This window comes from Vanessa atalanta, chromosome 28, assembly GCF_905147765.1.
Source record: "Vanessa atalanta chromosome 28, ilVanAtal1.2, whole genome shotgun sequence".
NCBI classification, from domain to species: Eukaryota; Metazoa; Arthropoda; class Insecta; order Lepidoptera; family Nymphalidae; genus Vanessa; species Vanessa atalanta.
In genome coordinates, this window is record NC_061898.1 from 3,493,639 (window position 1) to 3,515,669 (window position 22,031).

At 33.3% G+C, this 22,031-nt stretch overlaps 3 protein-coding genes across 5 annotated transcripts; 2 read left to right on the forward strand and 1 right to left on the reverse strand.

Moving 5' to 3' along the window:
• Nucleotides 1–1,687: 1,687 nt before the first annotated feature.
• LOC125074791 (V-type proton ATPase subunit e 2-like) lies at nt 1,688–4,186 on the reverse strand. Its single transcript, XM_047686214.1, has 4 exons — nt 4,006–4,186; nt 3,870–3,917; nt 3,460–3,547; nt 1,688–1,738 (listed from the first exon to the last, which is right to left on the reverse strand). Exons 1-4 carry the CDS (start codon nt 4,101–4,103, stop codon nt 1,718–1,720), a joined length of 255 nt encoding a protein of 84 aa, XP_047542170.1. The 5' UTR covers nt 4,104–4,186; the 3' UTR covers nt 1,688–1,717.
• Nucleotides 4,187–4,629: 443 nt separating this feature from the next.
• On the forward strand, nt 4,630–6,473 carry LOC125074878. 2 transcript variants are annotated; one of them, XM_047686340.1, is made up of 3 exons: nt 4,630–4,780; nt 5,441–5,649; nt 6,285–6,473. In XM_047686340.1, the coding sequence occupies exons 1-3, from the start codon at nt 4,640–4,642 to the stop codon at nt 6,367–6,369; spliced, it is 435 nt and encodes a 144-aa protein (XP_047542296.1). In that variant the 5' UTR covers nt 4,630–4,639; the 3' UTR covers nt 6,370–6,473. The 2 variants fall into 2 exon arrangements, with proteins under 2 accessions (XP_047542296.1, XP_047542297.1); XM_047686341.1 differs by having other exon boundaries at nt 6,324–6,473.
• A 1,244-nt stretch (nt 6,474–7,717) lies between these two features.
• LOC125074865 lies at nt 7,718–20,726 on the forward strand. 2 transcript variants are annotated; one of them, XM_047686321.1, is made up of 7 exons: nt 7,718–7,827; nt 11,307–11,444; nt 11,991–17,072; nt 17,372–17,541; nt 17,722–17,936; nt 18,106–18,311; nt 18,608–20,726. In XM_047686321.1, the coding sequence occupies exons 1-7, from the start codon at nt 7,718–7,720 to the stop codon at nt 18,663–18,665; spliced, it is 5,979 nt and encodes a 1,992-aa protein (XP_047542277.1). In that variant the 3' UTR covers nt 18,666–20,726. The 2 variants fall into 2 exon arrangements, with proteins under 2 accessions (XP_047542277.1, XP_047542278.1); XM_047686322.1 differs by lacking the exon at nt 7,718–7,827 and adding an exon at nt 8,506–8,653.
• Nucleotides 20,727–22,031: the final 1,305 nt, after the last annotated feature.

The following is a 22,031-nucleotide window of genomic DNA, read 5'->3' on the forward strand; positions in this document are numbered from 1 at the left end:
TTTTGTCTTTTTATTGGATTCTGTCTGTAAGGTCTTAATTATTTTAGGTATTCCTTTTATATATTTAATTCTAATGCTTTTTTCACCATTATCAATGCGGGTTTTAAGTTCTTCATGTAATTTTTTAAAGTAATTCCGTTGATATGGTGTTTGATCAGAAAATATTTTGATTCTATCATTCTTTAGATTACTTTTATTACGCAGTATGTCTTTTGCTGCTTTTTCAGAGGGCAAACATATTTTAATGTTTCGAGATTTATCTGTCTTTTGCTTTCCGAGTCGATATATTGTTAAAGGTTCAGGACAATTGCTATTAATCATTTTTAGAATTTTAACTACTTCGTGCTTATCACTATCTTGTTTGTCGCGAACAGACATGCTGGCCTCAGGAATTCCAGCAATGATAATATTTTTAGATCGTGCGTGACGCTCATGAATTTCTGAGAATATTTCTTCACAGGACATTTTATTATAGTTGGAATTAGGTGCATAGAAATTGTTATTTATTTCGCTTGCATGAGATTCTAACTTTTCTACTCTTATCTTCGTGTTATTCATGTTAGTTTCTAGGTTTTCTACTGTAGTTTTTAAATTGTTTTGATCTATAATAATTTTATCTATGGTAATGCTAATGTTGTTTACCTGGTTTTTTATTGCAGCAACATCTTGACAGAGTTTGTTTATGTTTTCTTTTTGTATATTACTTGTAGACATTAAAGCCGACATCATAGACCAAGACTATCGATAGTATCAATAGTATCGCTGCTAAGATTAGTATTGCTTTCAGAGAGCTAGCCATACTATCGATAGTATTGATCAATACGATACTATCGATATCCTGAATAGTTTTCGAGATCCACTATCCATAGTCAAACTATCGATAGTTCTGCAACGCTGATTTAGACTATATACTGATTACTACCACGTAGACTGTTCTAACATATCCTTATGACGTAATATAAAATATTATTGATACTTGAAAATAATCAAAGACAATGATTATAAGGATTTAGACATAGACAATTTTGAATACTTCTATTAATAGTTATATTCCTAACAAGCAAATGCTTGTGTTATAAATATATCAGTTTTAAATATCAGCTTTCTAGATTTAGTAGTTTTAGCTATATTTATATAGTCAGTCAAATCATTTAATAAGTATAAATTATTTAAAAAAAGTTTAATGACTTTATATAGTGTGTAGTTATATATTTGTATGTATTAGTCGGACAAAAACCAGATCTAGTGATTGAATTAGACAGATATGTTGTCCCTTGTGGCAATAATACTGGCTCACCCACTAATCATAAATCACTTTATCTATTCTATAAATAAGGTAAAGGAATAAATACTTAGAGCTTTCATTAGTTTGTTTCATACCAATAAAACCCAATTCTGTTAACTAGATTTATTGGAACAAAGTATATATTTATTTATAATTTAAATATTTTTTACAGAGAGGTTAAACTTAAAAATTATATTTAATACATTCTTAATATTCGTTTGAAATGGAATGATCATAATATTTTTAATCTGTGCAATGCATTCCAGACAATAAGTCAAATTTAAAACTTGTCGTATTGAAGTTAAGCATCCGTGATGGAGATGAAGCTCCAATATTTATTTAAATTATTATAATCAGGATTAATAATCAAAGTTGTTTATTTGTAATCACGGCACAATTTTCCTTACATTCATCTTAGCTGAATGGTGTTGCTTATTGCTTGTAAGATTTGCCCTGAAAATAAGAAGATTAACAATTAATAAAATATATTATGCACTTTGGTTTTGCTAACTTTAAAAGTAAAGTTAGTCTATTTTAATTTCGCTTTTAGGTTATATCATCTAGCTACTTTAGCTAGGTACGCACGGTTTGAATAAGGATCTACATATCGCTTGAAATATATATTGAAAGGCAAATTGACAAAGAAAAATCATAGCCAGGATGTTGGATGACGTATGCTAAACATCTCAGAGTTTCGTCAGAATCAGATTAAAGGCTTAGGAAACGCATAATTTAATAACGCATTTTTTATTAATAATGGCAACACCCGTTGGTTTGGTTCAAAGAGGAATTCTGTTTACAACGAAAATACATAATGACTATATGTATTATGGATTACAAAACAAAATTAAGCAGTAAGGTCTAAAATAAGGTTGTTTAGACAACACTCAAATAGCTATAATAACATTAAAAAAGACTGTGATTCTGGAAACTCAATTCAATTTTATTTATTGCTAAAGAAGAATAACATAAGTCTACTTTTTTGTTTTAAAAGATATTTTAGTTTAGCTTTAAATTCAATGTATGATACCGAAGGGCTCTTAATTTCAAATATTTCCACTGTTACATAGAAAAAAATTACTTTCCCGTACAAGTTATAGTTGATCTCTCAATAGAATAAAATTGAAGTTATCTTGTTTTAAAGTTAATATGGCTTTTGCATAACCATTTGTTAGTTTCTATTTTAAATTGTTTGTCTATGATAATCTTCAAACCTTTATAGCTTTTTTGTTTAAAGTCTATATCATTATTTTGATATATTTTTTTCAACAGTAAACTATGTTCTTTATAATAATATATTTGTTCACAACGTATCTCTACTTTCTAAAGCATGTGTCAATAACAGATTAACTAGTTTTTTTATATGAATGCTTATAGGTTGACTATTGGATCACCATTAACCGATGTACAGTTGTATTATAGCCAAAAAAACTTCCATTTTAATTTAACGAGCCTTTAAGACAGTCGAGCCTAGGTTAGTATTAATATACTACTTATTTAATATTCTACTTGTTTAGGTAACTAATCATAAAAATTATATTGATTTTTTGTTAATCAAGTTAGGTTACTGGTTTTTGTATAAGTATATAAAATTAAGGTATAAAAATACACCAAGACAAGCAATTTAACTTAAATTAAGTTTATATTATTCAGTTCTTGTACTTAAAAAAATTGTGACTATAAATCTATAACCGTTACACCTAATGTTTACATACAGATAATTTCCAAGTTGATTTAACTGTACCCCTAGCTATTATTATAAATGCAAAAGCATGTGTAGCCTATTCCAATTAAGTTGAGTTTCATCGACATTCAAAACACCATATTTTTGCAAATCCAAAGTGAATATCATAGTTTAATCAAGCTCTCAACCAATGATATCACATCAATTTGTCATCATCCTATTGGGTCAAACGTTGTTTATTTGGCTATTTTCCTGTTAACTAATCATACTTTATCAATTTGCTGTCAATTGTTGTTTATTAGGTCTTTTTTTTCTTACGGTTGGAAAAGAGTATATGTTTCTTTGTCATGAATATGATTTTCAACTACTTAACTGATCATGATGAAATTTTGTATACAAGTAGACAGGGGTACAGAAAGGGCATACTTAAGACCTCCTTCACAAGTGAGCTAAGTCATGGGAAACCAGTACAACATAATACAATACATACCCAAGTCTGTGAAATCCAGATAAGAGTCTCGTTGTTCAATCTGGGTCCAATGAGAGGGTTCATTTGCGCCATGTACGCGCACAGCCAGCTGGAAATTACATAAAAAAATTGATTTAAATATCACATTAATTATTATTATTACAGTAATATGTTTTAGTTCAGGATTAATATGGGGAGAATATAAAAGACAAGGAAATTTAATTCATGTTTTTTTTTATTGACTACAATTGACCTTGGAAATCCTTATAATCCTTATAGAATATAAGTTTATATATTACATTTATAATTGTATGTTTATAAGTTATTAGACATAAGGCATTGAATTATGAGTATACTACATATAATGTAGAAACTACAGGTTGAAAATATAAAATATGTCTTATGTACATTTCATAAAGAGGGATACTTACAATAACCAACACGTAGCTGCTGTTAGCATCAATACGACTTGAATTATCCTGTAATATTAGAATATAGGGTTTAAAATACAAAAATATCATAATATATCTCTAATAGGAGTTGACAAAAAGCACTTGTAAAACTTACCCTCTGTTGGGACCTTTAGGGGCGAAAAACGGACAGACGATACCCACAACACCCCAGAAAACGGTGAAAACCGTGATGGGAACGAATGAGGCACCCATTTTAGGACAAAAATATAATTATTTTTATAAAATCTTTACTCAAACAAATATCAGCTGCCCTAAAATGGAGACTAAAAGATTAAGTTGGTAGAACTGAATGTCGTAAGTCATATGACAACGTTCGGATACTTGTAACTCACAAAATAAAAAACTTATAACATATTTTCACAATTTATTTTCCCTCGTGAGAAGACGAGACCTTAGCCCGACAGTGAAACATTTTATAGGCCATACCTTCACTGATATTACAAATTTAAAATTATTTTATATCAGTGTCATAGAAAAACAGATCATCATAACAATCATTTACTAAAATTCGTTCAATAATTTGTATATTTTTTAAATATCCCAATTTTATTTGAAAATAAACTTAATTAAATACAAATTATTTTTATTACTCTATTAATATTATATGAGATCTAGGAACTGAAAAATAATGTTGTTTTGCCATTGACGTATAATAGAGTTATTTTAAGACAGTAATCAATAATATTTCATTAAATTCAAAAATATTTTTTATTTTTACTAACGTCTAAATGCGTCCGGTGTACATTAGTAGTAAAATGAAACCTAAAATTAATAAAAAGAAAGTATCAAAAAGAAAATCTAAGTTCTGTGGTCGTCCAGGTATCCTCAAATCTGATATTGAGAAAATTAATAAAATTTTACGTAATAGAGTAAGTATGTTTAATTTCATTTTTTTAAGTGTTTATACGTAGTCTAGTAGGTTCTTTATAGGGTGTAGATATCCGCCAAACACATCTACCGGGCGTCCAATTACGGCCGAATTTTATTTATCGACTGCCCCGTTGGTCTATTTGGTCATAAGGCTCCATAATTTATATCTCTGTGCTAAAATTCTAAATAAATGATTAGATAAATACGCAATAGTAACTTAGAGCTAAGGAAGTTCAAAGTGTTAACACTTCCATCGATCGGAATGCATGTAAAGCGTTACTTTCATGATTCGTAATTGGCCAAATACGTCTCACACACAAGATGTGAATGGAATTTAGGAAAAAAATGTAAAGCCAGTGATCGACAACTGGATTCTCGATCTCTGCGGTAGAACTCATTGTAAGAATAAGTAGTAGAGTACTACAAGTTTTGTTTGTGAACACATTCGTGCACGTGCACTTTATTTTATGTCCTAAGCAGTTGGATAGTTCCCATTAATAATGACTGAAATCGTTAAGGACTCCGGTTCTTACATTGCTAAAAATGTAAAAATGGAAATAATTGCCTTTCTAATATAAAAGTAAAAGATTATTTTCCTCGAACAAGACATCCTTTCTTTTAAGTTTTAAATGTTATGTTGTGATGTTTTTTTTTTATAGAAATTAGAGCTTGCAAGAGGCGGAGGGTCATGGAAAGTAATGCCTAAAGATTCGTGTGAAGTTTACAGAGAACGACGTCAGCGGCAGCTTGGGCGCAATCGACAATCTAGCGAGAGAGATAGTGATAAAAATTATAAAAAAACCGAGAAAAAGATACCTAAAAGGCCATCAAGAAAAGGAAGATCAAATTACAAACCTGGGAAAGGAGGGTTGGTTGAACTTATTATATATATTTTTATTAATGTAAAGTATGTCCAAATGCTATTTGTTCAGCTTATCTCCTTTTTTTAAAATTATCAGTCAGTAACTTTAATGTTGGACGATTTTTTATAAGATTTTTTGCAAAAATTCTTATTTAATTAGCTAGAGAGCTATGGCTATTAAATTCACAACGGGTAAAAGAGATAGAGTGAAGTCAATTTGACATCATATGCGAGTTTATTTTGGAGGTCTCTTTTTAAGCTTTTGGAGCATATTTTATCACGCTGCACCAAATTCTAATGCTGGTGAAAATACACGTGGCAGTCTTTCAGTGATATTTTCCTCAGGTTGATTTGCTCAAAAAGTTTTCGTAGCGCGTGATATGAAAGAGTAACTACTGAGTTTCTTGCCGCTTCTTCTCGGTAGAATCTACATTCCGAACCGGTGGTAACTTTACTTTAAATTTGTTAAATGACAATTCAAAAGTGCTTGTAAAAGCCTACTTGAATAAAGTATATTTTGATTAATTAACCAATTAAGTACATTAAAACTTGGTGCAATATTCGGTTAGGGTTCGCGTATTTCTGGCGACTGGGTCGTCTCGTCTCGTCTCGACGACTATAACGAAGTATATTATATTTAGGCTTAAACGGAGGCAACGTTCAACGTGTTCCTGTTGCAGTTCTCAGACACATGGTTCGTCCTCAACAGCAACAGACACATCTTAGCCTAATAGTTATACAAGAACTTGTGGCTGAAGCTGAATTAGTGGATGAAGATATTTTCCTTTCTTTTTTATGGAACTTTGTGAAATTATAAAAATTAAAATGGTTTTCGTTTTGTTATTGAATACTTTACGGAGTTATTTTTAATTCAGATAAGAATTAAATTATTGTAGGTCATATTATTGTAGGTCGCATTCAATTAATTCAAAACAAATTTAATACAATATTTAAATCTATCTGTATTCCTTTTTATATTGTTCATAACATATATTGTACATATTTACTTGATGGTAGGGCTTGGTGCAAGCCCGTCTGGGTAGGTACCACCCACTCATCAGATATTTTAACACCAAAGAACAGTACACAGTATTGTTGTGTTCCAATTTGAAGAGTGAGTGAGCCAGTGTAACTACAGGCATAAGAAACATACTTAATTCCCAAGGTTGGTGGCGAATTGACGATGTAAGGAATGGTTAATATTTCTAACAACGCTATTGTCTATTAGCGGTAGTGAGCACTTACCATCAGGTGGCCCATTTGCTCGTCCACCTACCGATATCATAAAAAAATATAATAATTATTAAAAAAATGACTGAAATAATCAATTACATCTGAATATTAAGAACTACTTAACAAACTTGATCTTAAATATCTTTACATCTGGGGAAGTTTTTCTTTATAACGATTATGTTATATTCCCTGATATTCTGATTGTTCTCAAATTATACCTTTTTTCATGACTATTATGTTAATGATTATCACGCAGAACTCTGTTATTGGTAAAGTAATTTATGGGTTAAATTAAATTCGTCACTGTTCTTTTTTTTATATTTACCGGGTAGGCATATGACTCCACTTCACCTGATGGCAAGTGGTAGAGGAGTCCAAACGCGAAGGCGGCCAGTACAGTCAGGAAGAATGAACTGTCTTAATCTCCTTCGCCATGGCGGCCTCAAGATACTTCTTCACGCCTCGTTTGAAGGAACGCAGTAATATAGAAGAAAACAATAAATGTATTATAACAATTTAATATTTATTTGTATATAATTCTAGGCATTTGTGTATTATCAAAGACTGGACTGAAATGTCATGCAATATTGCACCTTCTACAGAGAGTTCCGGTGTTTTGCTTTTACTTAAAGAATGTGATCGGTGTACACCGAGCTTTACCTATTATTCTTCAATAATATGTTCATGGGTTAACGAAAATGCTGGTTGTTAACGCTTTGATGGTAGCGTAAGAATCAGACACATGCCATAAAAATGTCAGTATTCAACACAAAATTACCGTGGTAAAATAGACTTTGGATAAAAATTTTAGAAATGTAGGTAAAAATTAACTGTGATTCTAATGTCTGGGCCGTTAAATTTTGAGGGAAATGCTTCTATTGATTGGATAGGTATCTTCTCTGTGTATATAATTCTTCTAACGGTCACGGCAATTGGAGTAATCTTTATTTTGTAAGTTCTCAATAAGATTTATTTATATAAACAATATAATCAAAATATACCTATATCCTTTTTCAAGTTTATCGTATTTATAAATAAAGTAAAGACCCACGGTGTTTTTGGGCTTTTCTAATTATGTTTCATAACATAATTACTAAATTAAAAAATTGGATTTTAAGTTAGTTTGGTAGCATATGATTTGTTAAACGTAAATATAGTATTTATTTTTGTTTTTGTATTTATTTTATGATAAGCTACTCAGAAGAATTTACATCGCTTATAATCTTTTAACCTGGACAATTGCGATATTTGATAATTATCATCATATTAATAAGCAAAAAAGTAGTTAATTTTATAAATAACTATTAATAGTGTTTTCGAATATATTTTTTTATTTTCTTTGATCTAATTTATATGTCAATATAGAACAATGAAATCGATATTAATCTTATCATTAACATCATTTAATATTAATCTAAATTAATTATATTAAATGAATGAATGTAATCACTAAGTGAAAAGTTTTTTTGAGACTATTTATACAAAACAATCTTTTTATTTATATTATTCACGGACATACCTCGCAACAGATTATCATTCATTTTATCGTAATTATATTTTATCTGTAATGTCAGTTTGAAAGTCAATGCCACTTTTGAACATTAACCGTTTGTGTTTTGATTTGAAAAATAGCCTTCATTTCGTATTTGTATTATTTACACTTACTAAATCGAATACTTATAATGATATCAATAATATTGTGAGGTGAAAAATATTATTTATGCAAAATGGATGATACCGGGGCATCACTAAAGACTGCGGAGGGCGCAGCGGCTACGTAAGTCTGAAATAACTGTTACAAAGAAGTTTTGTTACGAATTCAGTAATAACTTCGTATTATTATTAATTTTGTATTAACTAATATAATTTGAGTACTCACTATAATCGTAAAGAAATTAAAATAGCAAATAATATTCTGTCATAATATCTTTTTAATACGTAAAAACTACAATTTTTTTGTGAAAAGTTCGAAAGTTATTAATAATATTAATTTAAGAAAATTTCATATATATCTTCATACATTATAACATAAAAAAATAGCCTTCGAAAGATTATGGAGCATGTTCATTGAAATTATGTTCATTGACCAATAGTAAATATAATATTTATTTATTTATTTAAATGCTTTATTGACCACCATAAAGTTAATGGGTCAAAAGGCGGACTTAATGCCTGAAGGCATTCTCTGCCAGTCAACCTTTAGGTCAAACAGAAAAACCATGAAGGCAGTAATTAAAAATTAATTAACAATATATAACATTATATGCACATACTTATATAATACTACATAAAAAAAAACATATACATATATATCCATATAGTATCTACAGAATAAATGTTGATATATACTGTCTATCATAAAAACATATATATAATATAACAATAGTTAATTTAATAATAATAGTGCATAACAGAAATCACAAGAGCTAGGGGGTTTTCTGACAATATGTGCTCACGTAGACGAGTTTTAAAAGTAAATTTTGAGGTAGCTTTTCTAATATGTTTGGGTACTTTTTTCCATAATTGGACAACTTAAACGGAGTAGGAATTAGAGATGAAACCGGAAGTGTGAGTAGAGACAGCAAGAAGAAGAAGGATAAGAATCCTCAGAACGTAGTTGATGATTGTGGTTATCACAAAAAAAATTGAATTAGCCTTTCAAATAATACTATAATATAATAAAATTTTAGCTCGTTATAGACTTACTAATTATTCTTTAATGTAAAATAATAAAGAAACTTCTCACTACAAATTGATATAGAATCCTAAGATAAAATTCAATTGTGCAGAATTTTCTATCGAATCTAGCATATTGGTTAAAATGTATCTTCATTAATAATAACAATAATAATCTATTATTTCAACCACAACACACATAATCATTACACATATCTGCAGATACTCGTGGACTGAACATGTATTTTTATCATTTAAATTTGGTAGTATAGACCTTATTGACCTAATAAAATTTCTTGTATTACATTAAGTGTCTAAGCAGCAATAGAGACCTCAAATTAATGTAAAGGCAAGTAGATTGAGGTCCGCAGAAAATGTGTAACAAACTAGGCTGTTGATTGAGTGGATACGGCTCACTTTGTTTGTTTTAGTTAGTTCCACAGCATAATATACTATAGAATTCTGGTCTGTGGAAATACAGTCCATATCTATATGATCTTTGTGTTGCAATATGTAACCCAGGCTCAAAGTTTAATTAAGAAATTATCAAAATTATTCAATTGTAAAATTAAAAATTTCACTTAAGAACATTCTTGTGTTTAAGGATATTATAAAACTTACAACTTATTAGATGATAACACAACAGAAAAATACAAAATAATTGTATTGTTAATATTTAATATTTCTTTGAAAAACTAAAGCATCTCGCTTAGTTTCTTTCGCTTCTTCTCAGGTCTGAAATGTATCTGACGTGTTTCTGTACCAGTGGTAGATTTTTTTAACAAAGTAAGGATGTGTAATAAATAAATATCGAATACAGATTTTTGATTCTTACCTTTGACTTATGACTTTATGCAAATGTGTAAATACTTTATATCTGTTAACTTGTAGTTTACAAATTTTTCATTATATTCATTGATAGGAGGAATGGCTAATGGACCACCTATGTTAAGTGGTTAACACTGCGTATAGACATTGGAGCGATAAGGTAAGAATTCTTAGCCACTGCTTACAGTGCACCACCAGCTATGGAAACTAAGATGTTATGTTCTTTGTGCCTTTAGTTACCAGTTATTAAAAAAAAATATGATATAGAATTTTCTTAATATTTAAATATTAATCTATATATAAATAGGCAAGGTCGAAATAATTCGGTGTCTTTTTCTTTTGCTCTTCAGGCAATTATTATTTATTTGGTAGTAGTCGATGAGCTTTTTATATTAAATTTTTTTTATTGGATAAAGGACTAGATTGTTACGAGGTATGCAAATTCATACAAATTTTCTTCCAATTTTAAATAATTATTTTGGTATAAATTACAATTCTGGGCAAACATATTAAAAAATATCTAGTGTGTAAATACAGTTAACCCATTGAATTAGAATTTATTAATATTTATAGCAGTAAAAATGTCTATTGGCAGAGTTGATCATGTTCCATCACATAGCCAATTTGTCAGTCCGCCTACCTATAACATAAAAAAAAAATCCCCATGAGACCAACAAAAACAGTATTAAAATTTGCTAAAGTTTATTGCACCACACTGCTCCAATACTGATTGATGGTTATGCACACACACCCACACATGTGGACAACGACAAATCCAGTTTATTTCATGATGTTTACATACAAATTAAGAGCATGAACATCGAATGGTGCTTGCCTGGGTTTGAATCTTTAATCGTTGGTTTGGATTGAGCTGTATCTGATCAGCTCAGTGTAGCCATTTTGTAAATAAACATTTCGCTTTACAGTAGAAAACGCAGATCATCAATACTCAAAAGCCAGCGACCTCCGCGGACGCCTTTTTCAGAGTTGGAATTCAACGTAGCCACGCCCACGGACACCGCGAAGAGTCGACGTGTCAGTTTCTCACGGCGTACCGGCGTTGCGTAAGATGACTTTATTATTTTTATTTCATTGCATTAGATGTATCTGCAGGATGCAGGTTTGGGTGATCAGCCGTCGTTTATATTATAGTTTTTGGAAAACAGTCGCCTAGCCTCGAAACAACGTAAAAAGAAGTGTTTATAATTATAATGGACGCGCCTTAGAAGCTATATTTTCTCTCGGTTTGCTCGTTTGCAGCGAAAACATTAGTTCCCATTCCTAATTGCCATATAATGTAACTATTTATTACGCATACGTACAAGTTCAACGCATAATGCTGTAAGAATCATAAGTAGTCTTAAGTAAGATTAGGAAATTAGATGGTTCTTTTGTTACGAATTTTAAACTTATCTTTTTGAGTAAACTATATACATACATACATATATATATATATATACGTATAAATATATATAGCTCTCTTACGCAACTGACTTCGTAGAGACATTTTTACGTCATTTCCGTTCCGTCGTAAAATTTTACTTTAAAATCGATTGATAATTTAAAATTAATAGTCAAATTATAATTGGAATATATCTTATTGATTTCAGTGAATTTGTTACGAATGAAGCAACAACGACTTGGAAGAACTTTTACGAAGAACATAATAAATCATTGGAATCATCAGGCAACGAATCAGCAGCAAACGCAGGCCGTCAGGTCATAGGGCATATCGGGAAGAGAATATTCGATCAGCAGTTTGAGGAGGTCGAGGTCGTAGATATCGGTGGTACTCTACAAACAAATACAGTACTTCAGGAGTTTCAAACATCACTAAATAATGTTAATTTAACACAGCAGCTAGCTGCACTCGAATGTACTGGCGACGATAGGAAGCTAACAGCTCCTGTTCAAAATTTCGATTTAAGTTCGTTCACTGATCACCATAGCAAAGTGTTTGGAGATGATTTAAGTATTCCAGTGATGAATGAAATGTCGAATCAGATTAATATAAACTTTTCGAATCTACAGCCGTTAGGTAACAGTAATTGTGATGATTTAGATGAAATGCAACGCGACTTGGAAAGGTCGAATCCATCAAATGTTGTCTGTCAGGGTCCTTCTAGAGGTAGAAGGGATCTATCGGAGTATATCGAAATTGATCTAAATATGACTAATGTTGGTGTCAGAAGTGATGATTGTGATATGTCCATCACTGATACAATCCAAAGTCCGAAAGTTCAGGAAGTTATGAAAAGTAATACGTCGAATGTTAATGACGATTGGGCGGTTGACAAAGAAAATATAGTCATGAATCCCTATACAACGCCTAAGGAATCACTAAACTTTGCCGTTAATGAAGTTACTGATGAAGTTCTCGTATTTGATGGAAAGAAACTAACAGTTCAGTCGGAGAAGAAGAAGGTGCTAGATCTAGAGAGTCAAAACGCTTCAAATAATACACAAACTCCTAATAATGTTACTCCGAAGAGAAAAACAATAGTGTTGAATATGAACGATGATTTACCTAATTTCAATCAAGATGGTTCACTCATGACAAGTCAAAGTTATAATGTTCCCAAAGATAATGCACAAGAAAAGAAGACAGTTATATACAATGACTTCGATTTGTCAATAACGCAATCGGTTGATAATAAAATTGAGGTGCCGAAACGAAAAACGATCGTATTTGAAGACGATATGGGAAACATATCGATCACTCAAGCTGTTCCTGCTAAAGTTATAATACATAAAGAGGAAAAGAGAAAGACAATACTGTATGAAAATGATTTGACGAATTTATCAATAACACAAGCTGTTCCCACGAACATAATTCATGGTAACAAAAGTATGGCAGAAAAAAGAAAAAGTACTGTCTATGATGACGGTGATATATCTTTTACACGTGCGCTACCTTCGAATTTAATTTTGAATGATAAAGCTAAACCATCTCAAGATAAAACAGTATATTTTCAAGATGATTTAGACATGTCAGTCACGCAAGCGATACCACAGAACATTATATCTTCAAAAGTTAAAAATATCGAATACACTAAGAATGATTTAACTAATCTTTCAATAACTCAGGCTATACCTTGTAATATAATAATCAATGAAATAAAGAAAAACGATCTGGGCAAAACAATATTTTACGGTAATAATCTAGATGCAGATATTGAAACAACGCAAGTCGTCTCTGATGAGGCTGTTTTCATCAAAAAGAGTAACATTGATAAAAGGAAAACGATTGTCTACGAAGAGGACGCTGGAAACGTGTCTATCACGCAAGCTATACCCTCTAATATTATATTCAGTAGTAAAAATAACGTTTCTGATGTAAATGCGTCGAAAATAGATACTAAAGCAAAAGATAATCTCAAAAACATATCAGCTTTCGATACTGAAACTATTTCTGAAGCTATGAAGGAACTAAATACTGAGAAAAGTTCTCCAAAACGTAACGTAACACTTTATGGAGATCAAGCTGAAGTTTCATTCACAAGAGTTATGCCTACTAATATTTTACAATCGAATGTTAATGAGCAATATGACATGGAAACGATTTCACGCGATAATGATATTTCTATGACACGTGCGTTGCCTACTAATATATTGTTGTCAGCTGAAGAACAGGTTAAAACTGAAGAAGAACCATTAAACAAAGAGGCTGATGTTACTATACCTAAGACAGATCTAAATAAAACAGAAAGTAAAGATATTACAATTAATGCAGTAGGTAATATAACGAGAATGTTACAAGAATCTAAATTTAATAGCAACGATTTAAGCAATTTATCATTAACGAAGCCGATACCGACTGAAATATTAAATATTCATAATGATTTTCCGCACAAGTGCGAAATTGATGCTGATAAGTGCATATTCGAAGATAACAATGCGTCCGTCAATCAAGATATTTTGATATATCAGAACGCGGAGCAGAATGCGACAGTAATAAACGAAACCAATCATAGTAATTATCCAGTAGAAGATTTAAAACAAATCTCGTATAGTTCCTTCAGTAAAAATAATGATTCTATCAGACATGATCATACATTAAATCAGACTACAGTCGAAGAACAGTCCAGTGATAGATCTAATACTTACAGCATTAGGAAATATGTCCATAATGAGGAGGGACTTATTGAAAGAGAAAGCTTGAAGGAAATAGAAATACTGCCAATTTGCACACAGGAATCCAAAGTTATTCTTGCAGAACAAAATTCTAAGCCCAAAAAGTCTATTCTTAGTGAGCTCTTAGACATGTCGTGTGCTTCGTTAAATGAAGCAAATATAAGTGAAACGAAAGCGTTAACTGAAAACGAACGGAGTCCACCAGCGGTTGAGAAAGAATCAAGTGAGAGTCTCTTTTTGATAATAAGAGACAGCGGAAATGATATTAACGTAGCACATATTGGGGAAACTGTGAATAGTAAAAATGACAATGATATGAGCAGTGATTTCCAAAAAATATCCTCACAGCTACAAGCGCGCGATACCGAAGAATCTGAGCAGGATTATTTAAAACAAAAGGTCGAAGAACTTAAAATAATTAATGAAGTCAATACGAAATCGTTAAACAGACACTATGAAAAAGTATTGAGCTCAGATCTCCGAAAAAGTATAGAAGACTTAGATAAATCTAACGTCACTAGAGGCAAAAAATCTTTTAAGAATGCGGATGACACGGCTGAGTTGTTAGAAATGCTTTCGGATTTTACAGACGGACAATCTGATGACCAAGGAAAGAATAAAACGTTAGGCTCAATAGAAGTAAAAGGCTCCGAAACTCTAGTAAACAAAAGTAAGTTAGCGCGTTTGAGTTTCGTTCCAAAGAGGCAGTCTATCGCGTTTAGTCGAGAGGACTTGCTAAATAATATTTCAATGGCTCAAGCCGCCTTACAACAGTCTCGATTCGAAATGGACGAAAGCGGAAGTACAGAAGACACACACGACTCACCCGAAGAAGAAGACTTCCAAAGCAATAAATCGCCAAAGAAATCAGTACGAATGAGTACAGAAGTAGTGAAAACATTACAATTTGAAGAAGACGATTCAATTGACGATAACAGTTCGAATGCAGTTGTAGAAATATCACCGTTAAAGAAAACAGCTTTCGGTGAAAGCGCATATATGAAGGAAGACAAAGCGAGAGTTATACCGACTTATTTGAAGGATGTCTCAGATGGTATTAAAGCTCTGATGCACGATTTGGTAAAGCCGATGGCAGACGTTCTACCTTACGAGACAACTGAACTACACAAGGCCAAGAAATCAACTTCAACGTGCAGTACTCAGATACAAGCAAGCCTAGTGACTTCGAGTCAGATAGATATTGATGTGGAATTACGATCCACTGCGGAGTCACTTGATAATATAAAGTCGAATCAATCCATCGTGACAGAGATAGCCATGGGTAAAGAATCCGTGTCTCAAACATTGAAACAAAATTTTAATCCGCCTCCAACAAATATCCCCTTGGAAATAAATCGTTTGCCAAAAATAGAAGCGAAAATGAATACTTTAATAACCCATCATTCGAACGCTGGACCCGTTATTGTATTCGATCATCACAATCCACTAAACAATATACTGTTAACTCAAACGGAATGTACGAAAGTTCACAAATATAACCCATTATCGAAAAGTATTTGCAGTGAAGATGATTCTGTTGATGATATAAATAAAAATAAGAAATCAGATGTCGCGAGTGTTTCGATGCACTATAACGTGGAAAGTCGTTTAAGTCGTAACCAATCCGTATTACAACCTGGGGACGCGTGTGACGAAAGAACAAGCGAATTGATCAGTAAGGGGTCGAATGTTAGTAAGCCTCTGTCTGTCAATCGATCGACCGAAGGCTTAGCATTGGACATGAAACATACAGAAGTCAACACAGTTATCGCTATGAAAGTTAATCAGGAACTTCTACAAACAAGTTCCTCATTAACATTGGTGGATGATGCACTGGCTCAATCAGCGTTTGACCTGAAAGTCGATTTGATTTCTTCTGATGATGATCAAAGATCCTCACTAAAAGCTATTTACAACATGGATACCGATGAAGATCAATTACAAAATATCGATCCAGACAGCGAAGATTTCGAAAAGGAAGATGTTAATGAAAATTCAACCACAAGAAAACGTAGCTATAGTCCAACGAAACAAGACAAAAATAGAGCGAGTCGACCGAACGTGGACATCACTCCGAAACCAGTTAGCAAAATGCAAAAAATATCGAATAGTCCGCATTTAAAGAGCAAAGATCGAGAACAATTTAGTATTGAAAAAAGTCCCGATAAGACGAAATCCCCAAAGAAAAGGAACAGCTCCAGGCCAGAGGAAGTAATAACTGTTCAACAATTAATTTCAGAATGTTACAGGATCACGAAAATGGATCAGAAAAATAAACATGCAAATTTAATAGAGAGTCCATCGGTTACCTTAGATACGGAAACGATATCGCCAACCACAGAGAGCGCGACGAGCGTAGATACTGTGAACGTTAGTGCGAAAGAGAGGCAAGATACGAACAGTGTCGATACCCAAGCGGTTACAGTGGTGGGCAGCGATGTGTCGCGTGTGAACTGGCAGCCTGAAGTCGTTGACGAGTTGAGCTCAAAGAACTTACTAGCTGAATGTAGTTCGAGTGCCAATGTTGTCGCTAAAATCAACACTCTGCCGTTCATGGGGTGAGTTACATGTTTCCATTTTCATTATAAAAGAGTTGATTAGTTCAAAGAATCGTTATGTATGGATGTGAATATTTTGTATATGCTATACGTAACCGTATCAGCGGGCGCGGTGAAAGTATAAGATAATATCAAAACGACGTATATACATTGAAGGAAAGTGAAATAATTATTACATTTGACGTTGTCGTTCTGACCTATTGACGGATTATTTTGTATGAAAGCGATATTCTAATTCTCATTTTGCGAACTAGTAAAGTACGATGTTGCTTTTATCTAATATTGTATCTTTGGTTCAGAAGCCGAGAGTGCGAATGGGAGTCTTCAGGTGGTGACGTGTGGATGTTCCGACTCTTGCGTTCCCGTATTCGGTTGACTGTCCGTCTCGCTCACTCGCATCACAACGCGTCTCGGTCGCGAGTCCGCGCAGATACACATCTAGTCGCTTTGATGGTGGATCCTGTACAAGGTTGGTGTCAAATAGTAAATGTTTTAAATGTACTGGTACGTAAAAAGTACGAATACGTTTCACAAACAGTTTTAAGTATTTATATTTGTCCCTACCTAATCGCCTTAGGGCCCGTTTTCTGAAACAGAACATAACGAATATCGGTATTTAATACAATTCGTATCACGCGTCGTACTTCAGAAGAGAGCGACCCGCTGGCGGCGCTGTGCGTGCGGCTGGCGGCCGAGGCCATGCGCTACGAGTGCTCGCGCGCCACCAGCGCCGCCGACGTGCCCGCGCTGCTGCGCCGCTGCGCCGCGCTCGCGCGCGTGGCGCTGCGTTGGGGCCGCGCCATGCGCGACGCGCGCGCCCGCCTCGCCTACTCCGTCACGCCCGACGGCGAGCTCACGCTCAAGGTGAGTCCGCGGTGCTGTGTGTGACGTCACAACCCGCCCACTTCGCCTACTCCGTCCCGCCCGTCAGCGACAGAAGATTAATGAATTGAATGTTACTTTCAATTGACGAATATAGGTGCCCCTCGAGAAAAAAAAACGAATTATCTTTATCGTTGTGACCATCCCTCAGGTGGCGAACGTGCCGCTCCGCGCAGTGTGGGAGGTGCGGCTGGCGGTAGAGCTGGTGGCGGAGGAGCGCGGCGCGGCGTGGCCCCGCGCGGGACACGTGCGCGCCGCGTCCGTGCTGTCCGGCTCGCGGGCCCCCTCCCCCCCGCGCCTGGCGCGCCTGGCCGACAAGCTGCCGCGTGACTGGGGACACGCGCCGGCCGTGCTCTGGTCTGTATCATTCGCTCGCGACCTTATTTGAAAATATCTCTGAACATTTAAGAAAGTTCGTATACGAATAATATGGTCAAGTCTGAATCGGATAAATGAAGGTGTTATGAGTTTACAAATATTTAAAAAATATAATAATAAACCTCTATTTTTTTTAAGTCGATATAATTTATTTCCACTCAGATAAACATATCTCTTTCGCGAAAATCATCTTCCGTCTCGTTCGCTCGTGCCGTGTGACCTAATATAATGGTTCAGAGGAATGTTTGTAATATTAATATTCGTTTCTATTGCAGGAAAGTGTTCAAGTATTTGAAGAATAAGACGAGAGAGGATGATTTACTTGGGTTATAATTGTAAAGGTCGTCCAAGATTAGCATATAATTATCTTAAGTTGTTAAAGACTGTAGTTCCATTCCACAAAGCCTTAAGTGACATGACTGGAAATTAAAAAATAAATTCAAGAGGCAAATGTTTACAAAGGTTAGGTATAATTGTAACTTGTGCAAAACTATACTTGTTATCTATTTCAAACGCTGTTAAGATACAGTTGGAAAAAAAAGAGTATATTTTTTCATTTAAATATTTATAAATGCAACAATTAAAGCTTGAAATAAAATAAAACGAATATAAAACCTCTTTAAACTTAAACAAAGAAGAACTAAAGAACGATAAACGACTAATGCTTCTACTCTACTTATAGCATACACCTTATTTTTCAAACACAATAATTAAAATAAGTAACTAAGGTCGTTGCGTTGTAATTACTCATAATGACGTCACACTGGTCGATTCCATGAGGTCTCCAAGCTATTTGAAACAGATAATACATCTATTTCAGTTAAAAACTTTTTTAATCGGAATCACGTGCAAAAAAAATATATTTTAAAATTATATTTTCTATGTTACGTAATTTAACATAACATTTAATAAATTTAGTTAAAAACTATTCAACCAACTTAAGGTAAGTTTGGTAAGCATTAAAAAAATATTGTCGTTATATTTTTGTTAGCATGCCATCTGGGATATGGGATCAGTACGCGTTATACATAAATATTCCACTGAACTCCCTTAGTTCCGATACCGAATCGGCTACCATTCATAACGCCATTTTTCCACAAATCCATAATGGATATCACATATTATTAACATAGATCTCGACCGATTAAGCCACATCAATTAAAGATCAAAGTTGTGAATTTATCTCTATTCCTGCCTTTGAAATAGGCTATAGTTTTGATAGACGAGTTGTGAGCACACATAAGCAGTAGTGGGGGTAAGTTTGCGTATGTACACTTTGGGCCAAATTACAGTATCTAATGACAAGTCAAGACTCAAGTATCCAATAGACGCCAAGCATCATCTGATGGACCAATTACGTGCAGCCTCGGCGCCCCGACTCCTTCATGAATACAAAGATATCTAAAATACTACTGGGCAAATTAAGATTGTGCTAACGACTCATGCCATTCACTATAAGCTTCATAAACCTAGATGGTACGCCTTCAGAACGAAAAGAAAAAAAAATGTATAAAAGTATTTACGAACATTACATTTAAAGAAAGAATAGTATAAATTGCATTATTCCATGATATATACAAAAAATATTAATATTAAAACCTACTTTTCCTACATCCCCTCCATTCATCCAACCCAAACTCTCCACCGATTTCATCCTAACATTTTTATAAGATTTACAATTATAATAAAAAAAAATGTATTGATTATTTTATTTGTAAAGATTTTTTTTTATTCGATTTACTGTTTTATTCCAACAATAACGGTCGTACTTGTAAATTGTATGTTTATATGTGATGCTGTCCCCTTCTTTCGAATGTCTAATTAATTATGACGGAAAGAGCTGCGAGAATTCGTGTTTGACTTGAAAATCGGTGCAAAACGTTACAAAGTAAGGCCGTTAGTCTTTAAAATAATAATAATGAATTTATTATATTTAATTCAAATATGGCGGGTCCAACAAAGTGACTGATGTTCCTCAATTATATATGTAAATATTAAAATCTTTTTGAACTGAAATTTTCGCTTTTAATTATACGTAGATAAAGCAGAGACAATAGCAAAACAATACCTATAAATTTAGTGACTTACGGAACAGGGGAATGATAAATTTAAGTAGACACTGTAAATACACGTTATTATTTGTTAAAATTAATCGTTAGGGTAAACTTTAAACCAAGCTGAAATATAAAACTCCCTCCTCTCTATTGCTCAATTTAATACAACATTATACGCGAATATATTGCGTTTGCGCGAACTACCTCTTCCATTTTCAATCAGGCGCTTATCTGCGCAAACTAGTTTGCACTCGTTAGCGCGATATTTGCACGTGTAAACTTTATGTAAGTGCAATTATGTGATTAATTAAATTTCATCAAAGAAATAGAAGTTACGCTGTTTTATTACTTTGTAAGTTTGATGTTATCGTTATGTATACTATACTATAAGTTTTTGAAATAAAATTTTATATTGTGTGACTAAAAAGTCGTGTTTTTCTTACACAACACATCCTTTTATCCTGTTTGACATATGTTTGTTTTTGTTTTATTAGTACTCGATATGTAATAACCGATGGGATTTATATTTCTAATTTGAAAAAAGACTAACTTTTTCATCCTCAATTTCAACCTCTTGGGTGATGAATTAGAAACGCTTTAACTTCTGTTTTTTACTTAAAAATAAATGAATAAATATTTATTTTCCATATTTCTTCTATTCTATTGTGCACAACACACCCTGCAGTATTATATCTCCGGCACAGTTGAGTGACTCGACGAAAAGACCTTGGGCTGGATTTAAAGGTTTTTTTTTCACAAACGGCAAACGGGCAGGAGGTTCACCTGATGGAAAGTGACTACCACCGCCCATGGACATCTGTAACACCGGAGGGCTAGCAGATTCGTTGCCAGTTTAAGAAAGGCGTAGGTTCTTTTTTTGAAGGTTACCAGGTCGTATCGGTTCGGAAAAACCGCCGTTCAATGCTGGTTGTGCGAGGGAGAAAATGCCTTAGAAATCGGTTCGGATTCTTGGCACAAGAAAGAAGTATAGATCCGGAACAATTTGGGAACAAACTCGGCGAAAAAAATATTTTTTGAACGAATATTATTTACGGGGTTTACAGTCGAGTAAATTGGTAGACAACGTCACATAAATAAAAAGCGTTACGCCCCCTTCAGGATCCTCGAATTAAAGAGATAGGACATGTCAGTAGTAAGAGTGAAAGAGAAAAATAATGTTCGAATTAAAAATGGGCTATGATTGGTGAATGGATTGATCTAGAAAGAAAATAAAAAAAGTAATAATAATAATAATAAACAGCTTTATTGCACACAGAAAATAAACAAAATACAAGAAAAGAGCTTAAAATCAAAATCATTACAAAAGTATGCAAAGGGCGGCCTTATCACTAAGTAGTGATCTCTTCCAGGCAACCCTACTGAAAGAGACTTACAAGAGAAAACATAGTGGGCTAGTGCATTAACAAATTAAAAGTAAATATACATACACACAAAATACAATAGGCAATACAACAGATAGGAGCGAGCATATTTAGCTGCTAGTAGTGAAAGGGTTAGAGGACACGGGTTTTGAATAACTTAAGTGTTGGAGACTGACGGACTTGAGTTGGTAGTGCATTCCACAATCTAACCGCCTTTGCCGTGAACGAATTCATGTAGGAATGGGAGTTACAAGAAGGTACGC

Bases quoted from the DNA above. Each gene is read 5' to 3' on its own strand.
- LOC125074791 (XM_047686214.1), bottom strand. From the start codon at position 4,103: ATGGGTGCCTCATTCGTTCCCATCACGGTTTTCACCGTTTTCTGGGGT. The intron at 3,918-4,005 runs GTAAGTTTTACA...CTAATATTACAG, and splicing joins CCTAAAGGTCCCAACAGAGG to GATAATTCAAGTCGTATTGA. The intron at 3,548-3,869 runs GTAAGTATCCCT...TGTAATTTCCAG, and splicing joins GCAGCTACGTGTTGGTTATT to CTGGCTGTGCGCGTACATGG.
- LOC125074878 (XM_047686340.1), top strand. From the start codon at position 4,640: ATGCGTCCGGTGTACATTAGTAGTAAAATGAAACCTAAAATTAATAAA. The intron at 4,781-5,440 runs GTAAGTATGTTT...TTTTTTTTATAG, and splicing joins ATAAAATTTTACGTAATAGA to AAATTAGAGCTTGCAAGAGG. The intron at 5,650-6,284 runs GTTGGTTGAACT...TATTATATTTAG, and splicing joins TACAAACCTGGGAAAGGAGG to GCTTAAACGGAGGCAACGTT.
- LOC125074865 (XM_047686321.1), top strand. From the start codon at position 7,718: ATGTCTGGGCCGTTAAATTTTGAGGGAAATGCTTCTATTGATTGGATA. The intron at 17,542-17,721 runs GTTGGTGTCAAA...GTCGTACTTCAG, and splicing joins GATGGTGGATCCTGTACAAG to AAGAGAGCGACCCGCTGGCG. The intron at 17,937-18,105 runs GTGAGTCCGCGG...ACCATCCCTCAG, and splicing joins ACGGCGAGCTCACGCTCAAG to GTGGCGAACGTGCCGCTCCG.